General features: G+C 41.8%; 5 protein-coding genes across 5 annotated transcripts; 4 read left to right on the top strand and 1 right to left on the bottom strand.

The window, feature by feature from the left end:
* Positions 1-337: 337 nt before the first annotated feature.
* MELLADRAFT_73126 (uncharacterized protein) lies at positions 338-1,901 on the bottom strand (the record flags this gene model as incomplete). The annotated part of the gene is made up of 4 exons (XM_007415894.1): positions 338-1,068; positions 1,146-1,231; positions 1,313-1,430; positions 1,514-1,901. The coding sequence occupies 4 exons, from the start codon at positions 1,726-1,728 to the stop codon at positions 606-608; spliced, it is 882 nt and encodes a 293-aa protein (XP_007415956.1).
* Positions 1,902-7,191: 5,290 nt separating this feature from the next.
* MELLADRAFT_39578 (uncharacterized protein) lies at positions 7,192-8,635 on the top strand (the record flags this gene model as incomplete). Its single annotated transcript, XM_007415983.1, has 7 exons — positions 7,192-7,256; positions 7,329-7,512; positions 7,583-7,837; positions 7,934-7,999; positions 8,072-8,152; positions 8,298-8,395; positions 8,500-8,635. Coding segments are annotated over 7 exons (885 nt in total), but the record flags the coding sequence as incomplete, so codon positions are not given.
* A 1,142-nt stretch (positions 8,636-9,777) lies between these two features.
* MELLADRAFT_111554 (uncharacterized protein) lies at positions 9,778-10,394 on the top strand (the record flags this gene model as incomplete). Its single annotated transcript, XM_007415984.1, has 3 exons — positions 9,778-9,933; positions 10,020-10,231; positions 10,277-10,394. The coding sequence occupies 3 exons, from the start codon at positions 9,778-9,780 to the stop codon at positions 10,392-10,394; spliced, it is 486 nt and encodes a 161-aa protein (XP_007416046.1).
* A 6,315-nt stretch (positions 10,395-16,709) lies between these two features.
* MELLADRAFT_67556 (uncharacterized protein) lies at positions 16,710-17,279 on the top strand (the record flags this gene model as incomplete). Its single annotated transcript, XM_007415985.1, has 1 exon — positions 16,710-17,279. The coding sequence occupies one exon, from the start codon at positions 16,710-16,712 to the stop codon at positions 17,277-17,279; it is 570 nt and encodes a 189-aa protein (XP_007416047.1).
* A 259-nt stretch (positions 17,280-17,538) lies between these two features.
* Positions 17,539-18,969, top strand: MELLADRAFT_93006 (uncharacterized protein; the record flags this gene model as incomplete). The annotated part of the gene is made up of 1 exon (XM_007415986.1): positions 17,539-18,969. The coding sequence occupies one exon, from the start codon at positions 17,539-17,541 to the stop codon at positions 18,967-18,969; it is 1,431 nt and encodes a 476-aa protein (XP_007416048.1).
* Between the last annotated feature and the right edge of the window lie 389 nt (positions 18,970-19,358).

Raw genomic sequence — 19,358 nt, 5'->3', positions numbered from 1 at the left:
GTCAACCTCAAGCGAGGGATTCAAAAAGTGTTGATGTATGTGGCTGAGTTTTCTCGTGCCATTGGTTACTTTTATCTCTTTCTCACTTGTGTTCTTCATCACTGGGATCTACTTTTGCGCATAGGGTCTGTTGTCTCCGCGATATCATGGCAGTGATATATTCTTATCCTTTGTGTCCTCGTAACGTTGGATCCTTATATCAATTGCTCACTCGTGTGCCTCATTCTCTTACTGAAACCTACTCGTGTGCATAATTCAGTTGAATTTGTACTTTTGACTGGGGCCGAGTTTAGGATTCATCATGATGATATACATACGTTGGTCTTTTTGGAAACATCTCTGAAAAATCAAAGGTAATTACAATGTACAACATTTTAGAGATACAAACATTAATTCAAGCGCGATATCGGAGTTCTCCTAATGCATGGGAGAGGTCCAAGGTTTTGACATCGGTTTGTCTAAGACTACATTGAAATCTGGACCAAGATCCACAGACATGGAAGGATTCTGATGAGGTAATGATATTGACCAGTTGAATTTATTTCAGACTAACCATGATCCTCACAAAAACTTATATGTTACTTGTTAAGCTTTCCTTCTAATCATCATAGTAGGCTGGAAGTCCAAAATAGCCCTGTCTGTATCAAAAAACAGAGTGAGATTTGTAGGCTCCAAGTAGGTATTTGTAGTGCATTTGACATTGAAGTCAGGTCGGATTTTAAAACTGGTTTCTCCGTCTTTTCTTCTTTTCCGGGAGTTCCAATGGGAGGTGTAGTACCGTTCAGAGCTTGAGGTTTAGGGATCACAGCCAAGTTCTTTGGTTCGGGCTCCGACGGTGTTGAATTTACAAAAAAACTTGAAGTCGATAAAGAAGAGACTAATACGTTTGGTGGATTGACTTTCTTGGTCTCCGTGTTAGATTTATCGATTAGGGAGTCTGTTTTAGACTTGTCATCTGGTTTCTTGGGGTTTGGTTTTCCGCCTGCTAACAATTGCAACCCAGCTTGAACCACAAGTTGAAAAGCGTTTTCGTATGCTTGTAGAGGAACGGCGGCATTAGGTATATCCCTGAAGAGGTTTGAGGCATAATTCGGGTTAGAGACTTGACACAAATCTTTGATTTATGAGGCTCCGGAGTGACTCACGTCACCAGTGTCACAAGCTTGGACGAGCCTTCCACGGCTATTTTTAATTGTTGTGCCGCTAGGGCCTTTGGATTCTTCCCGGCCTCCTTTTGGCACGAATAAGATAAGATTGGGATTCAGCATGTCTCGTCCCTTCCTTGATGATGGCCTGAATTAGGACCACTCACCGGTGGGAGTCCTTTGGCCAAGTTCTTTCCAATTTCGGATATTGCACCTGCACCTTGTTTGAGGGCGGGTTCCAAGACGCTTATTACTTTATCTAGCTCTGAATCAGGCTTGAGGGCCCTAAACGCAATTTGGAAGACAGCGTGGGTGGTAGTCAGCATTGAACCTATCTTAAGCCCTAGAAATGTAAACCTGAATATTACCCTTTCTTAGCTGCTGCGTCCTTGACTTCTTTCAGATATTTCCCCATCTCTTTCAGACCCTTTTCCACCTCATCTTTGATTATTTTGAGATCTTGAGCAGCTTTCGTGCTGTCTTCCGGAGTGCCTCTCTTCTCCAGCTTGTTATTTCCTTGAGAAGGTATTGAAGTCGTCTCCTGCAGTAAAATCAGTCCTACTAGAATGATCCGAGGGAGCATCGAGAAAAGACTCTGGCTTGAAGGTGAACGTTTGAGAAGTTTCCGACCAAAACTGAATCCAAAGGGCAGAGACTTTGAGAGACGGATTCGGTGGAGGATACGTGATTACGATGATTCAGATTTAAGATCTACTAGCGCACCGGGCGCCACACAAGCGAATCGATTAGGAAAAGGTATGGATGAAGCTGTCGATCAATGTGCAAAGGGATGGTACAAGAATAAAGCAGATGCAAGATGCAATCCTATCATCAAAAATTTAGGTACTCGAGATAACAGAAACCTCGCACTCGACGGGAGCCCTCAACAGCCAATGACAACCGAAGATAACTCATGTGGTTGGATTTGCGCGGTGGGCCTCCTAACAAACGCTACCGACATTTGAGAGCACAAGTTACTTGACCACCATTCAAGAATTCCCCTCGGTGACCGATCACTGTTGGGTGAACCTAGGGGTATGACCCGGCAACGCAATTTCGGGTCCGGCCCTGGGGCCGGGCCAAAGCCGGCCCCGGCCCGAGGTGCCTCAGAGAGCTAGCGGGCAGGCACGGGCAGGCACTGGGTCGGGCCTGCCTTTAGGCCCGGGGCGGGCCAGCTGTTTGTGAGGGGGTTGAAGGGCACAAACCAAGTTAATTGAGCAAAATAGACCGATACAAAAACAAAAAAAAACATTGTAAAAAGGAAACAAAAGAGCGTAAAGAAATGATAAACAAGTATAAGACTGTTAACGAGTGTAGAGAAACAAATTAAATAACTTTAGAGTAAAAAAAAGACAAGCCAAACTACATGGAAAGAATCATCCCCCACGACTTGAGACAAATCTGAGCTTCAAAGTTCTGATTGGTCATCTGTGATCGTTTATCAGACATCACCCTTGCTCCAGCTGAAAAAATTCTTTCTGAAGGGCCACCTGAAGCAGGAATAGCAAGCATGACCATAGCCATCCGAGAGAGAATTGGCCAGTTTGTGTGATTCGTTTTCCAGAAGGTTAATACATCGGTACGTTCATCCACAAGAGGGGCAAGAAGGTACTCCCGCACTTCGTCTTCAAGTTGAATACATTTGCGTCGTTTGATAAAGTGGTGTGGTCTATCATCGTCATCTTCGAGCACAGGGTCTGATTCGACGATTTCAATATCAGGATCTTGAGGGGGTTTGAATTTGCGAGCTTGCTCGGTAAAGTATTCTATGAGTTGATCTTTGTCGAATCCAAGTTCTTCCAAAGTAAAAGCAGTCACAGCGTTGAGCTTTCGGCGAGGGTCGAGAATTGGGGAACATATGTAAACAGGCTTCTTCAAAGCTAATGTTGAATATCGGACTAATTTCTTGACCATAGGATGAATCGCTGCCTTCAAGTTGGTACACTCAGATGCGGCCCATGCCTATGTTTGGTAAAAAGATGGGTTAGAACTAGTGTAAATATCAACGAGTTAATATGGCAAGAAAACTTACTTTTTTGAGTTTTTCAATGAGCCATTGATAGTCAGGCATTGCTAGTGAGAAAGTGGGATACTTTTCAGCTTCAATCTCCTTGATCACGATCGCAAGAGGTCGGAGAAACTTGACTAAGTTGCCAACCAAGATCCATTCGTCTTCGGTTAGGGTGAAAGGTTCTAAACTATCGTTGATATTGCAATAATACTGAAGGACCTTCTTGAGTTCAAAGAATCTCTCGAGAGAATAAAAAGTTGAAGACCATCGAGTTGAAACCTCATGAATCAGTCCGACCTTTCGAGGCTGTGAGGAAGTGGCAATGCACTGGTCCAGAGCCTGTTTGAGCTGGGTGCTCAATCGGACTTTTTTATGGAAGCCGCGAATTCAAGTTAAGATTGAGTGGACTTCGAGATGCGGAGTAGGTTCAATCAAAGAATTAGTACCATTGGGAATATCATTATCTTGAGGTAGTTGAGGATCTAAAGCACTGAGAGGATCAGGAGGAGTCTTGCTGTCGAAAATCGAGATTCCGGCTTTGGCGACTAAATTGATAACATGGGCGACACAGCCATGGAGGTTCTTCTCGGCATCGAAATGAGGTATGAGCAGTTGAAGTTCTCGACCCATGGTTTGATTGTTCGAAGCATTATCAGCAGTAATGCAGTGAAGTTTCTCGGTGATACTGAATTGATCTAATGTGTGCTTGATGAGAGACGCCATGTTTTTACCAGTATGGGCTCCATCGATTTCCTTCAAAGCTAAAACCACCGATTGCATCGAAAAGTTGTCGGTCATCCAGTGTGCAGTAATTCCAAGCATCGGTATGCTACTAGGTGAAGTCCAAGCATCACAAGTGATGCTGATATAGTCCAACAAAGCAAAGATGGCAGTGAGACGGTTACGAGCAAGTCGGAATTGAGAAATGATACCGTCGGTGATGGCGGTTTGTTTCGATAAGATAGGGGCAACAGCTGGGTTGATCCAAGATAAAAGTTCGCGGAAGGATGGGGCATCAACAAGAGCTACTGGGAGTTCTTGATTGACAATTAGGCGAATGACTGCATTTGTGAGGTTTCGCCTATTGAGAGATCCCATCTTGAAAATAAAAAAAAGAAAGATATTAGAAAAGATGAATAAAGAGATGAAAAAATAGCAGAACGACTTACACTACTAGTTTTTCCATTTGCAGAAAACGCTGTGAGGGTTTGTTGGGAGGTGTCAATCGGAGCAGCAATGCCATGAGCACGCAAGAGGTGGCGGCTCATTGATCTTGTACTTCCAGTCTTATCGATGGCAATCGGCTCTTGACACACGACAACAGGCGCTTCCAAGTCTGGAACCTTGTCAACACGACCTTTGTTGGCACGGCAGACATTCGAGGTGGTGCCGTCCCTGAACGTAACAGTCGCAAAATACTGCCACACCCAAGAGGTACGGTTGGTGGCAGTATGTTCGGATTCGACGGCACTAGCCACTGCCGAGACCGAGTCAGATGGTGCAATGGAGTTAGAAGTGGTACTGGAGGTGGTGGACATGTTGTTGGTTTGTGGATCGGTGGTTGGTTGCGGATCAGTGACCTCACGACGAAGGCTTCGTCGTGACATTGGGGTGGATGAAAATCGATAACAAGGGGGTGTGAAAGGGTGCGAGGGTACGACAAAGGGCCCAAGGGGTAGAAGATGCCTCAACAACCCTTTCACCCTTTCTTTGGCGGTGAATTTTACGGCGGCCCCGGCCCCGAGTGGCCCTGGAACAGGGCCTTTTGGCTCTATCCTCAAGTTAGGGCTAGGGCACCGGGCCGAGCACCGTGATGACTTGGAAACCCCTCGGGCAGACTCGGCCGGACGGGTCCAGGGCCGGGTCATACCCCTAGGTGAACCCCTTTGCCTGGCCCCGGTGTTTCTCTCTTTCCGGTAATTTGATCGTGATCAGCTCCGAAAAATCACTATTTGGCGAGATTTGATTATCAATGTGCTGCCAAGGGATTCAAGACACCTCGATCGGCCAGTGTCTCAAGATTATGGATTCTCCTCGTGTTATTGACCTACATTGGCTGTTAACAAGCTCTTTTGCTTGGGGAAGTCTCGCAATGTGAATGGGACTGGTACCCGTATCATGTCTGTGATGCTTGTGGAATACTCAAGGGGGTATGCATCATGTACAATAGTGGTTGCTGAGTCAAAGAAATGCCAGTTTCTCCATCTCATCACTTATCACACATCCAGAAGAACGTGCCAAAAACTACTTGGTCTGGATGACCTCAACCTAAAAACCTCTACTTAAATGGCGTCTTGTTGCACAAAGCACTGAAGACTGGACGTTACTCATCAACCAAGATGATGAGACCAAAAACTTTTCATATCGAGTTGTGTGTCTTGGTCTATTCACGAATTGCAGTCAGCTTAAGTCGGCCCCCAAATAGCGTGCCTCGAGTGCGGCCTCATGAAGCGCACTGCTCATCGGGGACTCACAAATTGAGAAACTCACATCCACTTCGACTTGCACTTTTCACTTCTGAATTCCGACAAACCTATGGTGAGTCCTGGCGAGTCCCTCTTCATGCAGCGCAGGCAAATTGAGCTAGTTGGTACGATGGACGAGAGAGGAGGGTGGAGGACAAACCTCAAAACCCGAAACACAAACCTGTATTGCCCTGTACAGATACTCGATTTTCGAGTAGCTCTGATCAAACCTCGCCAAACGTCGTAGAAACAATCCAGACGAAGCCAGAGACGATTCCAGACGGCTCCCAATTGAGATACAGTTTCATCATCACATCATGATAACGAGCAAGTTTTTAAATCATCTAGAATGAATTAAACTCACGATTTAACTATGGTTTCTTTTGACCTTTTTATCAAACAAAAAGATTTGCTTTGAAATATACACTCTTTCAACATCACAGACAAATCTCAATGTCTCACCTTTCCAAAATCAAAGCATTCTGACTGACTTGGTGAACAACACATTTCACTCAACAGACAAACAGCCGCGAGAGGGACTTTGTTAAGTTAACATCTGATAGATGTTCAGTTTCCTTCTTGTGCAATGATACCAAATAGGAAAATCTCAAAGTTTGAGTCCAATTTGAAAATTCAACATTGATGTCGAAACAAAGATCAGAAACAGACTCAGAAACAGAAATCCAACCCAAGAGACTAATTGCATTTGAAGTAGTGAAAATCATGCCTTGCTCTCCTGATCTGGTCAAAAGACAAAACTTTTGATGTCTTCGATTATAAACTCAAATCAATTAAACTTGTACTTGATTCCTGGATGTTTGTTGGGTTTTTGCAAAACTTGTTGAGTGATCTGGATTGTTTCTACGACGTTTTGGCGAGGTTTGATCAGACCTACTCGAAAATCGAGTATCTGTACAGGGCAATACAGGTTTGTGTTTCGGGTTTTGAGGTTTGTCCTCCACCCTCCTCTCTCGTCCATCGTAAGTTGGAGCTTGTCCAGACTCGCAATCACTCTCGCCATGCCCACACGACCAGTCGCTCGGCCGAGGCCAAGCCATGACAGATCATTTGAAATTGGCATGCAGTATCACAGCCACGCAAGAGCACGCAAGGTGGTATCTCAACCCAACTACTGCATGGAGGGTGATGTCATTCAGGTTTCTTCCAAAAGTAACTGTACGCGAACTGGATCAAGACAGACACACTTTTGGGTTGACTCGGCCACCACATACTAAATTACGAATACAACGATGTTCGACCAGCTCATGTGCACCCTTGACACGGCCAAGTGCTATCTGAATGCGAATATTTTACAACGGGACAAACGCTTCGATGTCAGTCAAATGCCGGACCTATCAGGTATTTTCAAGTTTCTCTCTTATCTGTCCTTCGCTCCTATGCAAGTGACCAGGCAAGGACTGAAATTGAGAATTGGATTTTCTTGTGTGTCCAAAGGCCGGGTAGCTATCGTCACCGGTGAGATGATCCTACGTTTTCATTGCGAGGTGCGACTAGAAGATCGAGATATCAACTTACCTTGTTGGGCTTGTGTGCTCATTTTCTTGAGCCAGGTGGGAACGGGGGATTAGGCTACGCATCCTGCCTTGAACTTGCTCGTCATGGGGCCAAGGTATAGTGAGTAAGATATCGCCGAGTGAGTCAAAACGATTGAGTCTAGTCTGATCAATTTTCTTTCTATCTTCACAGCATGGCATCTCGTACCGAATCTCGAGCAAAGTCTGCAATTTCGAAAATCAAGGAAGAAGTCCCAGAGGCTCAAATCGAGTTTCTTTATTTCGATCTTACCATCTTGTCATCTGCTAAGAAGGCAGCGATCGAGTTTATGAAGAATGAGAACCGCCTCGATATTCTGATGAACAATGCTGGAGTAGTTGAGTCTGAGGTTTCTGTACCTACTTCTGCTCAACAATGTGTAAACTGACAATCAATAATTTGATCAGTGTATGACTCCCTATGAGTTAAGTCCGGATGGAATAGACCTCCAGGCATGCAACTGCACTGGTCATTTTGCCTTGACCATTGAGCTTTTACCGATCTTAAAAAAGACTTCAAGCTTGCCAGATTCTCACGTACGAGTTGTAAATGTGTCAAGTTTAGGTCATATTTCTGCTTCGAAACCAGACTTTTCTTCTCTTGAAAGTTTGAATCTCAAATCTTCAAGTGGATGGGCTCGATACAAGATGAGCAAGCTATGTGTGAGCCTTTTTTCCACAGCGAATCTTCCTCTAGCGATATGTTGTGACCAAAAGAGTACATTAGATGGTAATTGACTTTGTAACGATATTTTACAGAACCTGCTTTTCAACAATGAACTTCAAAAACGATTGGAAGATACAAACATAATTTGTTTAGCAGTAGTAAGTCATCCATTTTTGTGTAGTTAGAATGAATCTTCAGTGTAAAACAATACGACTGACCTTTTGATAAAGCATCCAGGGGTTGTGTACACCGGATTGGGTGACCATCTATTACCAAGTCAAACACAACCTGAATCATTAAGCTCAGCTTCAGTCAGTGATATCTTAATGTCATTGAAATTGATCGGATTACGATTCTACGCAGTCATCTTTTTTGGGCTTCTTTGGCTCTTTGTAAGTTCAATCTCCTCAGTTACTATGTCACTGGTGACTGATATGATCCCCCGGGCCATACCAGGACCCACTGATCAATCTGCTCATCAGTGATTCAAAACAAGGCGCACAGACTCAGCTCTATGCTGCAACCTCCCCTGAAATCGAAACGAAGAACTTGAGGTGAGCTCAGACATATTTTTTAACTCGAGCTAGGCTTGGTTTTCCCCACGATCAACTGAAGTATTGAATGACTATTCCTGTCTTGATTGCACAAACTCTACTAGAGGAGCTTACCTAGTCCCATATGGACAGCTCGGTAGAAAGAGCAGATACGCTCAAGACGCCGATGGAAAGCTGGGTCGAGCACTTTGGGTATTGTGCGAGAAACTGCTGGCTGATGAGGAGAAGCGGAAGTATTAAGATCACCTTTTGTAGGTTTGTGCGATTGTCAGGCTCGGTGATTCTGATTGATGAAAACAAACTGGAGCTGACTTTTTTGATCCCTGTTGTCTTGGCTCCCTGTGCCTGTTTATGAGCCTTCTACATGAACTCTTATTGTTATGAAGAGAGACAGCTTTTGGATAAATTTCAAACGCAACATGAACATTTTTGTAGAACGAGATTTCTGACAGGTTCATATGTATCAGGAAGACTTTTGTGGTTGAATATCTCTGTATAATTCTTGTTGATATTGGAACGCCGCACTAAGCAGGGCTCTGTCTATCATGGGATGCTCCATATTGTGATCTACAACTTTTGATGAGCAACAGAGATCCCTACTCCGTTACCCTCATTTGTTCGGTCTGCTGTAACTCATTAGCTTTGAATCTGACCCGTGCTACCAACTGTCCTAGGTATGCAAACCTTTACTGTGAATGCAAACAAATTTGTAGCCTCGTAGCCAAAAGCACCGTGATCTTTATGCCCCACTTCGACCTTATCTTCAATCGGCCGTTCCAATCAGTCAAAACTCGTCGCGTAAACTCCCAAAATGCTCCTCAGTGAAGAGGTCATCATCCAGGTCCACAGCACGCCATTGTCCTAGATCCTTGTCCACAATATCCTTGATTTTGACTTGGGCCAGAGCTTTCTTCCTCGAAAATGTAGATGTAACATACTCCTTTCCACATGTTGTGTTTTGTGTGCGGCATTACACAATGAGTCCAGGCACAGAGCTCATGCGCTGCCTTCTGATCACGTCATGCATCATCAACCTCAACACTTGATGGCTGGATGTGTGGTATTGAATCCCTGAGCTTGGCCAGCCGAAATGGTGCCTTTGTCTAGCTTCATGCGCGTGGAGGTTGCCTGAGGTGTTCCTGAGTTCCGTTGATGATGAGCTCCGAAATCACGTATAAAAAGTGCTTATCTCACCCTCAACCTCGAACCTCATCAATCACAACAAACACATCATTTCACCTGCTAAACTTGATTAGAAATCCTTTACCCAAACCTTTCATTAGTCTGAATCACTCTTATCCTCTCCTACTGCCTCTTTTTTTGATTTAATTATACCTCATCAAAACTCTTCGCCCTTATTTTTTTATCCTAAAACCATCAAGATGACCAGCCAAAACGCTCAACCCGTGGCTACTGAATCTCTCGCTCCAATCACCTCCCGCAGCGGGACCATTGCGAGAAATGGTACGGAGAATGAAGCTGGCGGAAGCGACCTGGTCACTCCTAGACGCTCAGGACGTCAAATCCCTAACCGTAAGGTATTTCTCGCTTCAGTACTTAGTAATGACTGCTAGCCGACACATGTTCGATATTCATTTTTGTCAGATGGGAAAATTCAATCTAGGGAGCTCAGAATGAGCTCTCGCACTCGCCGCCTCATGTACGGCGAAAGCTCCACGACGGACACCGAGCAGGTCACCCCAGACCGAGTTCAACAAGTCGACCGCCGCATGTCGAGAAACAATGCATCAAGGCCTCGGAACCGGCAGAACGCCAGCACGATAAAGGCCAGGGAGAACTCGAGGCCGACCACGCGCCCAAGTGGAACTCGACCACGTGAATCCCAGGATGGTAGCGATACCAATCCATTCCATTCTATAGGTGTTATGAGACGCCTATAGTCCACATTTTACCATTGCCAGAGGAAGAAACAGAGGTCCTTGAGATCATCATAGAAGATAGTCCGGGAAAACTTTCTAGTCCTCTACCTCGATCTTGAGCTCTTCTTTCTCTGTTTTGCTTTCTCCTTGTATATCTTTTTTCACCTTACCTTACATCATCTCATATGGTTGATCAGTAGTCATCAGTTCATCGAAATTGCATAGAAGTCATTTTTTTCTAGTTTCATTAATTTATATCCTTTTTGATTTCTATCTTGTTGTAACAGTATCATAGCATAAAAGTTTGATTTGTTTTACTTGATCGATTTTTCTTTACAAGGTTTCTTTTTTTTCTGTCTCTTAGTACCTCAGTCATCATTTCACTATTTTACTTTTACTTTTTCTTTAAAACTTTCTCAATCTACAAAGTTCTTGTTCTACCTTTTTTCTCGAATTATCGTTTCTTATTTCTTTGGATTTGGAACAAAACTTAATGGATTTTTGATCCTGACCTTTCTAAACTTTTCCTTGACCTCGAAAGAGGTTTGAGATACCTTTCATGAGATTTCTCAATTTGGTTGTGTTGTGAGTCTGATGCCATAAAGAGCCTTCTTTCGAGCGTGAGAGGCTTGAATGATAATCTTTGCGACCCTTGGAATCTCTTGTTTGCAATAACTGGGATAAACAGACATGAAGTTGAATATGAAAGGCAAATGAAGAAAAAAAAAGCTTCAATGCATGACTCATAATAAAATAACTTCAGCAGATCAACCTACTCCCAGAATGGTCAGTTGGTACATGTCATATTTCTTCTCAGGGTGAAGATAAGCCTACATATCACTCCGACACAAAATAGCTTCTTGGTATAAGAAAAGGGTATATGCCAAATAATGATGGTTTCATCTTTCTTAGTACATGTTTGACTTCATCATCTCCTAAGAAATTACCATTTCATAATTATCTTCTACATATCTCCTTCAACCAAACCAATTTTTCCGATCTGTAAAACATCATCTCATCATCATCTATGCCATACATATACATTTACCCAATATTGTATCTTTGGATCCCCAAATAAAATGCAAACTATTCAACCAATAGAATAATAGGAGCTCAGAGTCATGAGTTTTTAATCATCAAAGAGATACAAAACAAACTGAACTTGAAAATCTCTCTAAAAAACCAACATGTGTTCTAATTCATAATCCACTCTCTACTTTGTGATATCTAGGTTTGGGAGCCAAACAATTGTTTTTTGTTTATAATTAGGGTGTTCAAACCTGTGCAAGATCTGTGCAAGACCGGCGTGCAAGATCTGTGCAAGATCCGTGCAAGATTTTTTGCACTAATCTTGCACATTAATTTTTTTGACAACCCGAGTTATTGTGTTCCAAACCGTGCAAAAACTGTGCGAGACTGACTCTTGCAAGTTTTGTGCAAGATCCGTGCAAGTTCTATTCATATCTTGCACAGAACTTGCACAAAACTTGCATGAATTGATTTTGAGGTTTGAACACCCTAAATTTATAATTTTGATTATGTATTATCTACTGGTCATAGAGTATGTCCTAGTTAAACCAAACCTACTTGTACCATAATGATAGAGGCTTAGGTCTTCTGGAGGGGCAGCACTGAGGGGAGCAGGTCTACCTGTGACTGTAGATGGCAGAGTACTTCCCCATGACTCGGGACATTGTTCTAGCTGTGATCTCACATCTACAGTGGCCTGAGTCAAGCACCCCAAGAACCACCTACGCTTCCCCCTTCCAAAAACTCTGGCTTCAGATTTCTCAGCTAACACATCTTAGGTTCCTAGTAAGTTATACAAAAAAGATTGAATGGACATCTACTATGATCATCCCAAGCTTCAAACTCTGAACTATTTGCAGATCCTCCAACAAACATTGTGTGTTTTTATATCCATGTTGTAGATAAGGAAAATTATTGAGCAAGGAATCCACCATGTAATAGTTCATATGTACCTGTTATAGGTTGATTACATATGTTTTACATATGTAGGACAGTGTTTCACAATGTTGTCAAAGAGATAAATAGCAGAAATGTAATAGCGCTTAAAAGAGACTTATAAGGGCTTTTGAAGGCAGATATGGACAGATTGAGTGGTTGTTAATCTATGCAAACTTGGTTGTTATTGTAACGGATGAGAGAAAAGAAACAAGACAAAAGCAGGGGTTTATATATATACCCATCTGAACAATAACCAAGCACACAGAATCATAAGGCAAACATAACAAGGAGGTTAATCTGAGCGACTCCCTTGAACAACTGATCATTGATCTGTAGATGATCACATGTGATTAATAAAATAAGATGTGTGTCTGTAGTGATCTTCATGTTCTCATAGAACCCTGGTTCACCTGTGTAATTCATTCTACAGCAACCCTTCCTTTTAGCACAAGAGCCCTAGACTTCCCTTCTTGGCGGCCATCACATGCCAAGAAGATCAGTTTTAAAGCTGCTAGGTTGGGTTCCCAATCCATATTAGTTGCTTGAACTAAGGCTACATGTGGTTGTTAGAAAGATTATCATAAAAAATCACACAGGATCATCTTCCAAATTGATCTGTGTGTACTTTCTTTGTTCAAATGATGTATTATAAATATCACGTAGAAACAGAAATAATAGAAAATAGACTAAGTAAAAATGGATAACTGAATATCAAATGAGATAGCAAATGATAGTTTGTGCGCTATTATGCATGTACCTGATGATTACATGCGTTTATTTGTATGTAATTAAGTATTACATGTTTCTTTTTATTGTTAGTACACGTAATTGGTTGATTACATGTAGATCATTGATATGTAATGAGTTCTTTGTAAGAAGGGTGATATGCCGTCAAGGCAGCTTATGCCTTTTCAGACATGTGTCTCTGATGTACAGCTTATAGGCCTTTGGATCTCCATCTGCCAAATGCCACTATTTCCTCCAAGGGGCTACCAAATTACATCTCAATGAAGCAGCACCCACTCAAAATGAGTGTCCAGTCAGCTTCATTCCCAATTTTGATTTCCACACCTCTTCAAAAATCTTCTGTCATCAAGTCTTTCTCAATATCACTGGTCTATGGCCACACAGATACGCGAAAAGCAGATCATCTCACATTGCTTCCATGGAAAGAATAATATGTTTCACTGCACCAAGAAGTTCTATCCAGAAGGCCTGATGTTAACAATTTATCTCTTGCACTTCCCCTACTGCCACCACCTTTGTCTCTTAATCCAAATCCTTAGAAAGTGGTTCATAGAATCCCAGACTACATTTTGAACTCTAACTTTATTATTACTCGCCACTGGTTTCAAAAGTTCACCCAGTCATGTCATACCCCAGAAGGCAACTAATGTGACTGTGTAGGCAACCTGTTTTTTGATCCCTCCTCACAACAATGTATACAATATTTTAAACACATGTTCTACTGGGACTGGACTCTTTGGAACTTTGGGCAATCACATTGATTCTAACTTTGCAGCTGTTTTCAATAACACTTTGAACTTTGGGATTGCCTGATGAGAATAATCAGCATAATGAAATAGATGCCAGGCCTGGATGCCCAACAAGTAGGTCCTGACTGTGCTTGATTTGATTGGTGGTGTACCAGTACCAGATGAGACCATACTATACTATACTATACTATACTATACTATACTATACTATACTATACTATACTATACTATACTATACTATACTATACTATACTATACTATACTATACTATACTATACTATACTATACTATACTATACTATACTATACTATACTATACTATACTGAGCCTGTACTTGATATAGTATAGTACAACTATACTGTACTTGAACTATACCTTGTATAGTATAGTACAACTGTACTCTAATATATTATACTATACTGCACAGTATAGTTGAACAAGCTGATGTTAAATATGTACAAGCCTTGTCCAAGTATAGTTGATCAATTGATACTATACTGAGTATACTTGAGTAAAGTACAGTTTCAACTATACTATACTGATTATAGTATAATACAATTTAAACCATACTATACCCAACTATACCTATACTAGTATAGTATAGTGGCACCCTTGGCTGTACGAAATGCATCTGATCTGACAACAACTTTCTGCTACTGATTATCATATAAAGCAGTTTATTATGAAGACACATATCAGGGGTTGGGCAAACTTTAAACCAACTAGTTTACAAACACTATTTCATCATAGTTCAACATTTTAGGAATTGTTTCAAGATGGCTCAAAAGCAATATCAAAGCCACTCTTAACCAACCAACATTTTTATCTATCTCTTTGCTTCTCAAAAAAGTAGACCAGTATGACCTGTTCTTGATCACGCCAAAGCTGTACCAAACCTGGTCCAGAAACGCACGTGTTGCGTGCTGCACTGCAGGTGCGCCAGGGCTTTGCTGGTCTGCACTGCACCACAGATCTCACCTTCAGGTTGTGGTCTGACCCGCAGCGCAACACACACCTTGAGTTTTTTTTCCTGACTGTAGCAAAGCGTGACGTTGCAGTCCTCCACCGCAAGTTGTGTTTTTGAAAACATTGAAGTTCTTCATCCTTTTTTGAAATGATTATAGTTGGAATACAGGTTGTATGCAAATGTAATGAAGGAAGCACTGTTTTATGTTTTTTATGTTTTTTGGTTCTGTTGTGCCTGTTGCGTTGCGTGACAGACAAGGGCACAGCACAACCATGCCTAGATATTTGATGTTACGGTACTCCATGCAATGCAACAGGTGTCGCAGGCTTCTGGTCCATGTTGTGGAGCAACACAACTCAAAATTGGCCTGGTGTGGTGTGTTGCGTCTCTGGCCCAGGGTTGGCTGTACCCACACAATATTCTTACAGGGAAAATCAATTTGTGCTGTTAAGAGCCACACAAACACCACTTTTTCACCTTTCACAGATCTCCAGACCCTTCTCTTTTGTCAAAAGCTTACCTGGGTACCGCCTAGGCTCTCTTGTGCTGAGCTCAGACCTGATTAGGACTCAAGTCTTTGAAATTGAGGCCCATAACCCTTTTCGCATAGGCAATTCTATGCAAAAAGGCCTTGATTGTTTTCTTGACAAGTTACAAGAAATTACGAATTGATCTTAATCAAATCAGAAATCTCCTAGTCTGTGGATCTTGTTAAATTATCAAGCAACTGAGTTAATGACCATACTCAAAGTCAGTCAAAAACTGTCTATCTGATGGGAAGCAAAGCAGAAATGGCAGATCAAGCAGGAATTTTTTTAGTGATTGGCAGAAGAAGGAGGAGAAAGATCAGACCTGAGCTAAAGCCAGATAACCCCACAAAGTAACCCAGAAAGCTTGGATTTGGCCGTCTTCAACTGCTTTTGCCAAACTTCTGAGAGGCACAAGACCGGTTGGTCAAAATTTTGTCCAACCCCTATCAAAAGAATTTGTTTTTTGCTCTCTTTCAAAACAAAAATTTGTACTGGAAAAGGAAACACAACTTCAGCTTATTTTAATTTTAGCTTGAGTGAGTGGGGGGTAAAAGATTTTTTTATTTATCTGTAAAATTTTTAAGAGAATAATAGGAAAAACAAGTTTCAGAATGATGATATGGATGACTACAAAATATATTCTTTAGTTTGACAAGTTTTTTGATAGATGAAATTTGAGAACTAGGGAAAGAGAGAACCCTGTTATGCTCCTATAAGAGGTACTGATCTGAAAATGTGACTTTTGAGTTTCCACAGAAACTGCTCCCTGGCTTTACCCGTAGCTCTAGGACAAGTTTAATTTTTCCAATCAGCTGTATCAAGGTTGTAGCAACTCTGAAATGGGAAGAACCCGGCAGAAATCATGCAAGCAATGTACATAATCTTGTGTGTTGTATCTCTGCAGGAGCTCAAAAGTCACAATTCTAGACAATCAGTACCCCTTATAGGAGCATACCGGGGTCCTGGAAAGCAAATAACTATTTCCTTCTGGGCATCCAATTCTTTGACATGAAATCATTGTACTTTCATCCTATATGAGATGAGTGGATGAAGAACTAAGTCTAAGAGTGGATGCCTTTTCTGTGACCCAGCTATTCCATTATCCAAGACACTGTTTTTGACCCATTCCCATATATCAATACACATCCCATTCTCTATAAAAAAAAGACATCTTACTCGCAAGAGTGATACAGGTGCCCAAAGGAACGACGGCACCTGTAAGTTCCATGTAACTCAAAGAGAGCAGACCCCAAAGTGGAAAGGACCGGTACCAGAGATATCACGGTACCGGGAAGATGGTAGAACAACGATGTTCACATCGGAGAAGGGTGGGAGAGAAAACCAGAGTTTTCACCACCCATCTACTTCATCATCAGCTTATAGCAGCAAACAGCTCATCAAAACATTTCCTCCATTTCTCTCGTAAAATTTTCTTGTTTTCAAAAATTCCCACCAAGAACAACAACAATAACAATGTCTCAACAATCAATTCAACAATCAATGGCTAGTTTATTACACGGAAGGACATTAAGACCCAGAGGGCCAACTCCGGGACCCTCAATAGTTACGACGCAAGAGATAACACAAGAAAGCAACAATACATTAGAGAAAATTGATGAGATTCAAGTAGATGGAGGTGTTGATACTCAAATTCAAACGATGGATCAATTGAACGAGAAAGAGATAAGTGTAAAAGAAAAGAAGGGAAAAGGGAAAGGTACAAAGCAAAACACCAAGAATTCGAAGACTCAAAAGGAGGAAGCGAAACCTACGGGTATCGAACTAGAGGCACAAGGAAGAGAAGATCCACAAAGAAGAGGAGTTCTTATGAATGAAAGTGACGTTCAAGTCAACGAACAAATCAACGAATGTCAGCAAAATGAAAATGGTTCCAACGAAGTCGGAAATATGACTGTGGGTTTCGGTAAGTTAAATTCCTTACTATTTCTAATTTCCTCATATTCTCCTTCATTATCTCCACCATCCAACCCAAAGAACTACCTCTGCAAAAATGAGGAGTCAGGAAAAGCGGCCACGTTATAGTCCAGTGTTACGTTAGTGGCCGGTGTTAAGTCGAAGCCAAGATGTCCAGTGTTACGAATAATAAGTCCAGTGTTACGATTGAAAGTCAAGTTGTTAATAGCTACGAGCTACAGGCCCAGTGTTATGGAAAAAAAAAAAAAAACCTTAGAATCCATAAAAACCCAAAAAAAAAAAAAAAAAAGAGAGAGAGATAAAGAAACTTACGTATTGTCTGGCCCTTGTTACTTATTGGGATGCTGTAAACCGTATAGACGTCGATATGCAAGGTACTGTAGAACATCCGACAGTCAAATTAGAACACGCCAAATGGATTCGGAATATCCAAACCGCTTTCAGCAAAGATAAAATCGCCAAGTTCAAGATGTTAACTGAAGCTTATAAGGAGTGGTGTATCGACAATGAAACCCAAAGACGTGATGCTGGAGTGAATGAATATGAATTTGATTCTGATGAGGATAGTGGAGAAGGAAATGAGATAGCCACCAAACCAAAAAGCTCATCTTCAACAAAGAAAGAAACAAATACTCACATGAAGCTAGGAGTGCAATTGAGACACAATATGGTTCGGCTATCAGAATATTGGAACAATGTTATGATTAATAAAAATATACATGTACCAGTTACTATTTTCTCTACTGCTTGGTTACTTGAAGACTCTACTTATATGAAAACTAAACGTACAAAGACGGTCAGTTGTACCTCGGATACGATTTCGTATGTCGGATTGAAGGTACCAAACGAGTACCGACTCAGCAGAGCGGAATGGTCTACAAGATTCAATCTAATGGTGAAATATCAAAAGTTGGAATATGATACTTTAGATAGTCAGAAAGGATTTCCAATTGCACCTCGACTAGTAGCACATAAAGAGAACGTACTTCAAATACAAGAAGATAATTTCGGTATGTGGATGCCAGCGATGAGGTACGATATCGCACATCGTCAAAATGTTTGGGAGCACCGGATGCCAGACGGATCAATGGCAGATGTGGGGACCTTAAACACAATCTTAGTGGCGCAAGCAGTTAGAGACGCGAAACATCGAGGAGAGGATGTTTTCGGCGATAATCCTTATATCCTCGGAGGGGAATGGCAACACGTCAATCCAGTAACTGGGAGAACACATCCGGCTGATAAACCTTGGGATGACGAAGCCTTTAGTGGAGAGTCTCAAGCAGCGATGTTAACGGGTAGATTAGTTTCTCACCTAGCAACACCAGTGATACCAACACTTCCTGATACACGAGTAGGGTTTGTCAATACGTTGAAGTCTAACTCATCAGCTCACCCATGGTTCAAAGGGAAAGTGTTTGATCCAAATTATGTGAAGCCGGCTCAACAGAATCAAAATCAGAGAGGTTTTAATACCTTCAATCATAATTCTAGACCACACCCTTACCATCCACCTTATGCTAGTAGTCAGAACGCTAGAGGTGGCGGATATGGAAATAATAATTACAACCAGAATGCTGGTAGTGGGTACGGGTTCCCACAAAGTAGTGGTAGCGGGTATGGTGGATATGGTGGATATGGTGGGTCATCTGGGTCGGGAAGTAGTTATGGCGGAGGTGGCAACGTCGGAGGCCCCGCTCGTCCTCAAATTGGCCCTGGTAGCTTCACGAGAGGGATGGGAAGTAGTAGAGGAGGAAATGAATCTGGACCGAGTAAAAATACCAACACATCAAAGTAAGTATCAAAAAAAAAAAAAGTTTGAAGAGAAGTTGTTTGTGATGAGAGAAAGAGTGCAGTACTTATTTGTCATTAGTTGTGGAAGCTGATTGAGAATGGTTTTGTTTTCTTATTTTATGTCCTTTTTTGTCCATGTTCTTTTCATTTCTTGTCCTTGACGATATGAAGCAATATACAAGCAATGCCAGAGTTCCATTCGAGTCCTGAGAAAATCATAGACAAGATTGGCAAGAAAGTTGATCCGCGGAGTGAGTATGTAGTAAATGAAAAAGCCAACTTAGAAAATTGGCCAACAGAAGCAAAATGTGAAATGAATATACAGGAATGGGAAATACTACTCACTGAAGGAAATTTATTATCGAAATGGAACCATGTTTTGCAAAGTTTAAC

Source organism: Melampsora larici-populina, assembly GCF_000204055.1.
Source record: "Melampsora larici-populina 98AG31 unplaced genomic scaffold MELLAscaffold_55, whole genome shotgun sequence".
In the NCBI taxonomy this organism is placed as follows: Eukaryota; Fungi; Basidiomycota; class Pucciniomycetes; order Pucciniales; family Melampsoraceae; genus Melampsora; species Melampsora laricis-populina.
This window is presented reverse-complemented; position numbering and strand designations above follow the sequence as displayed.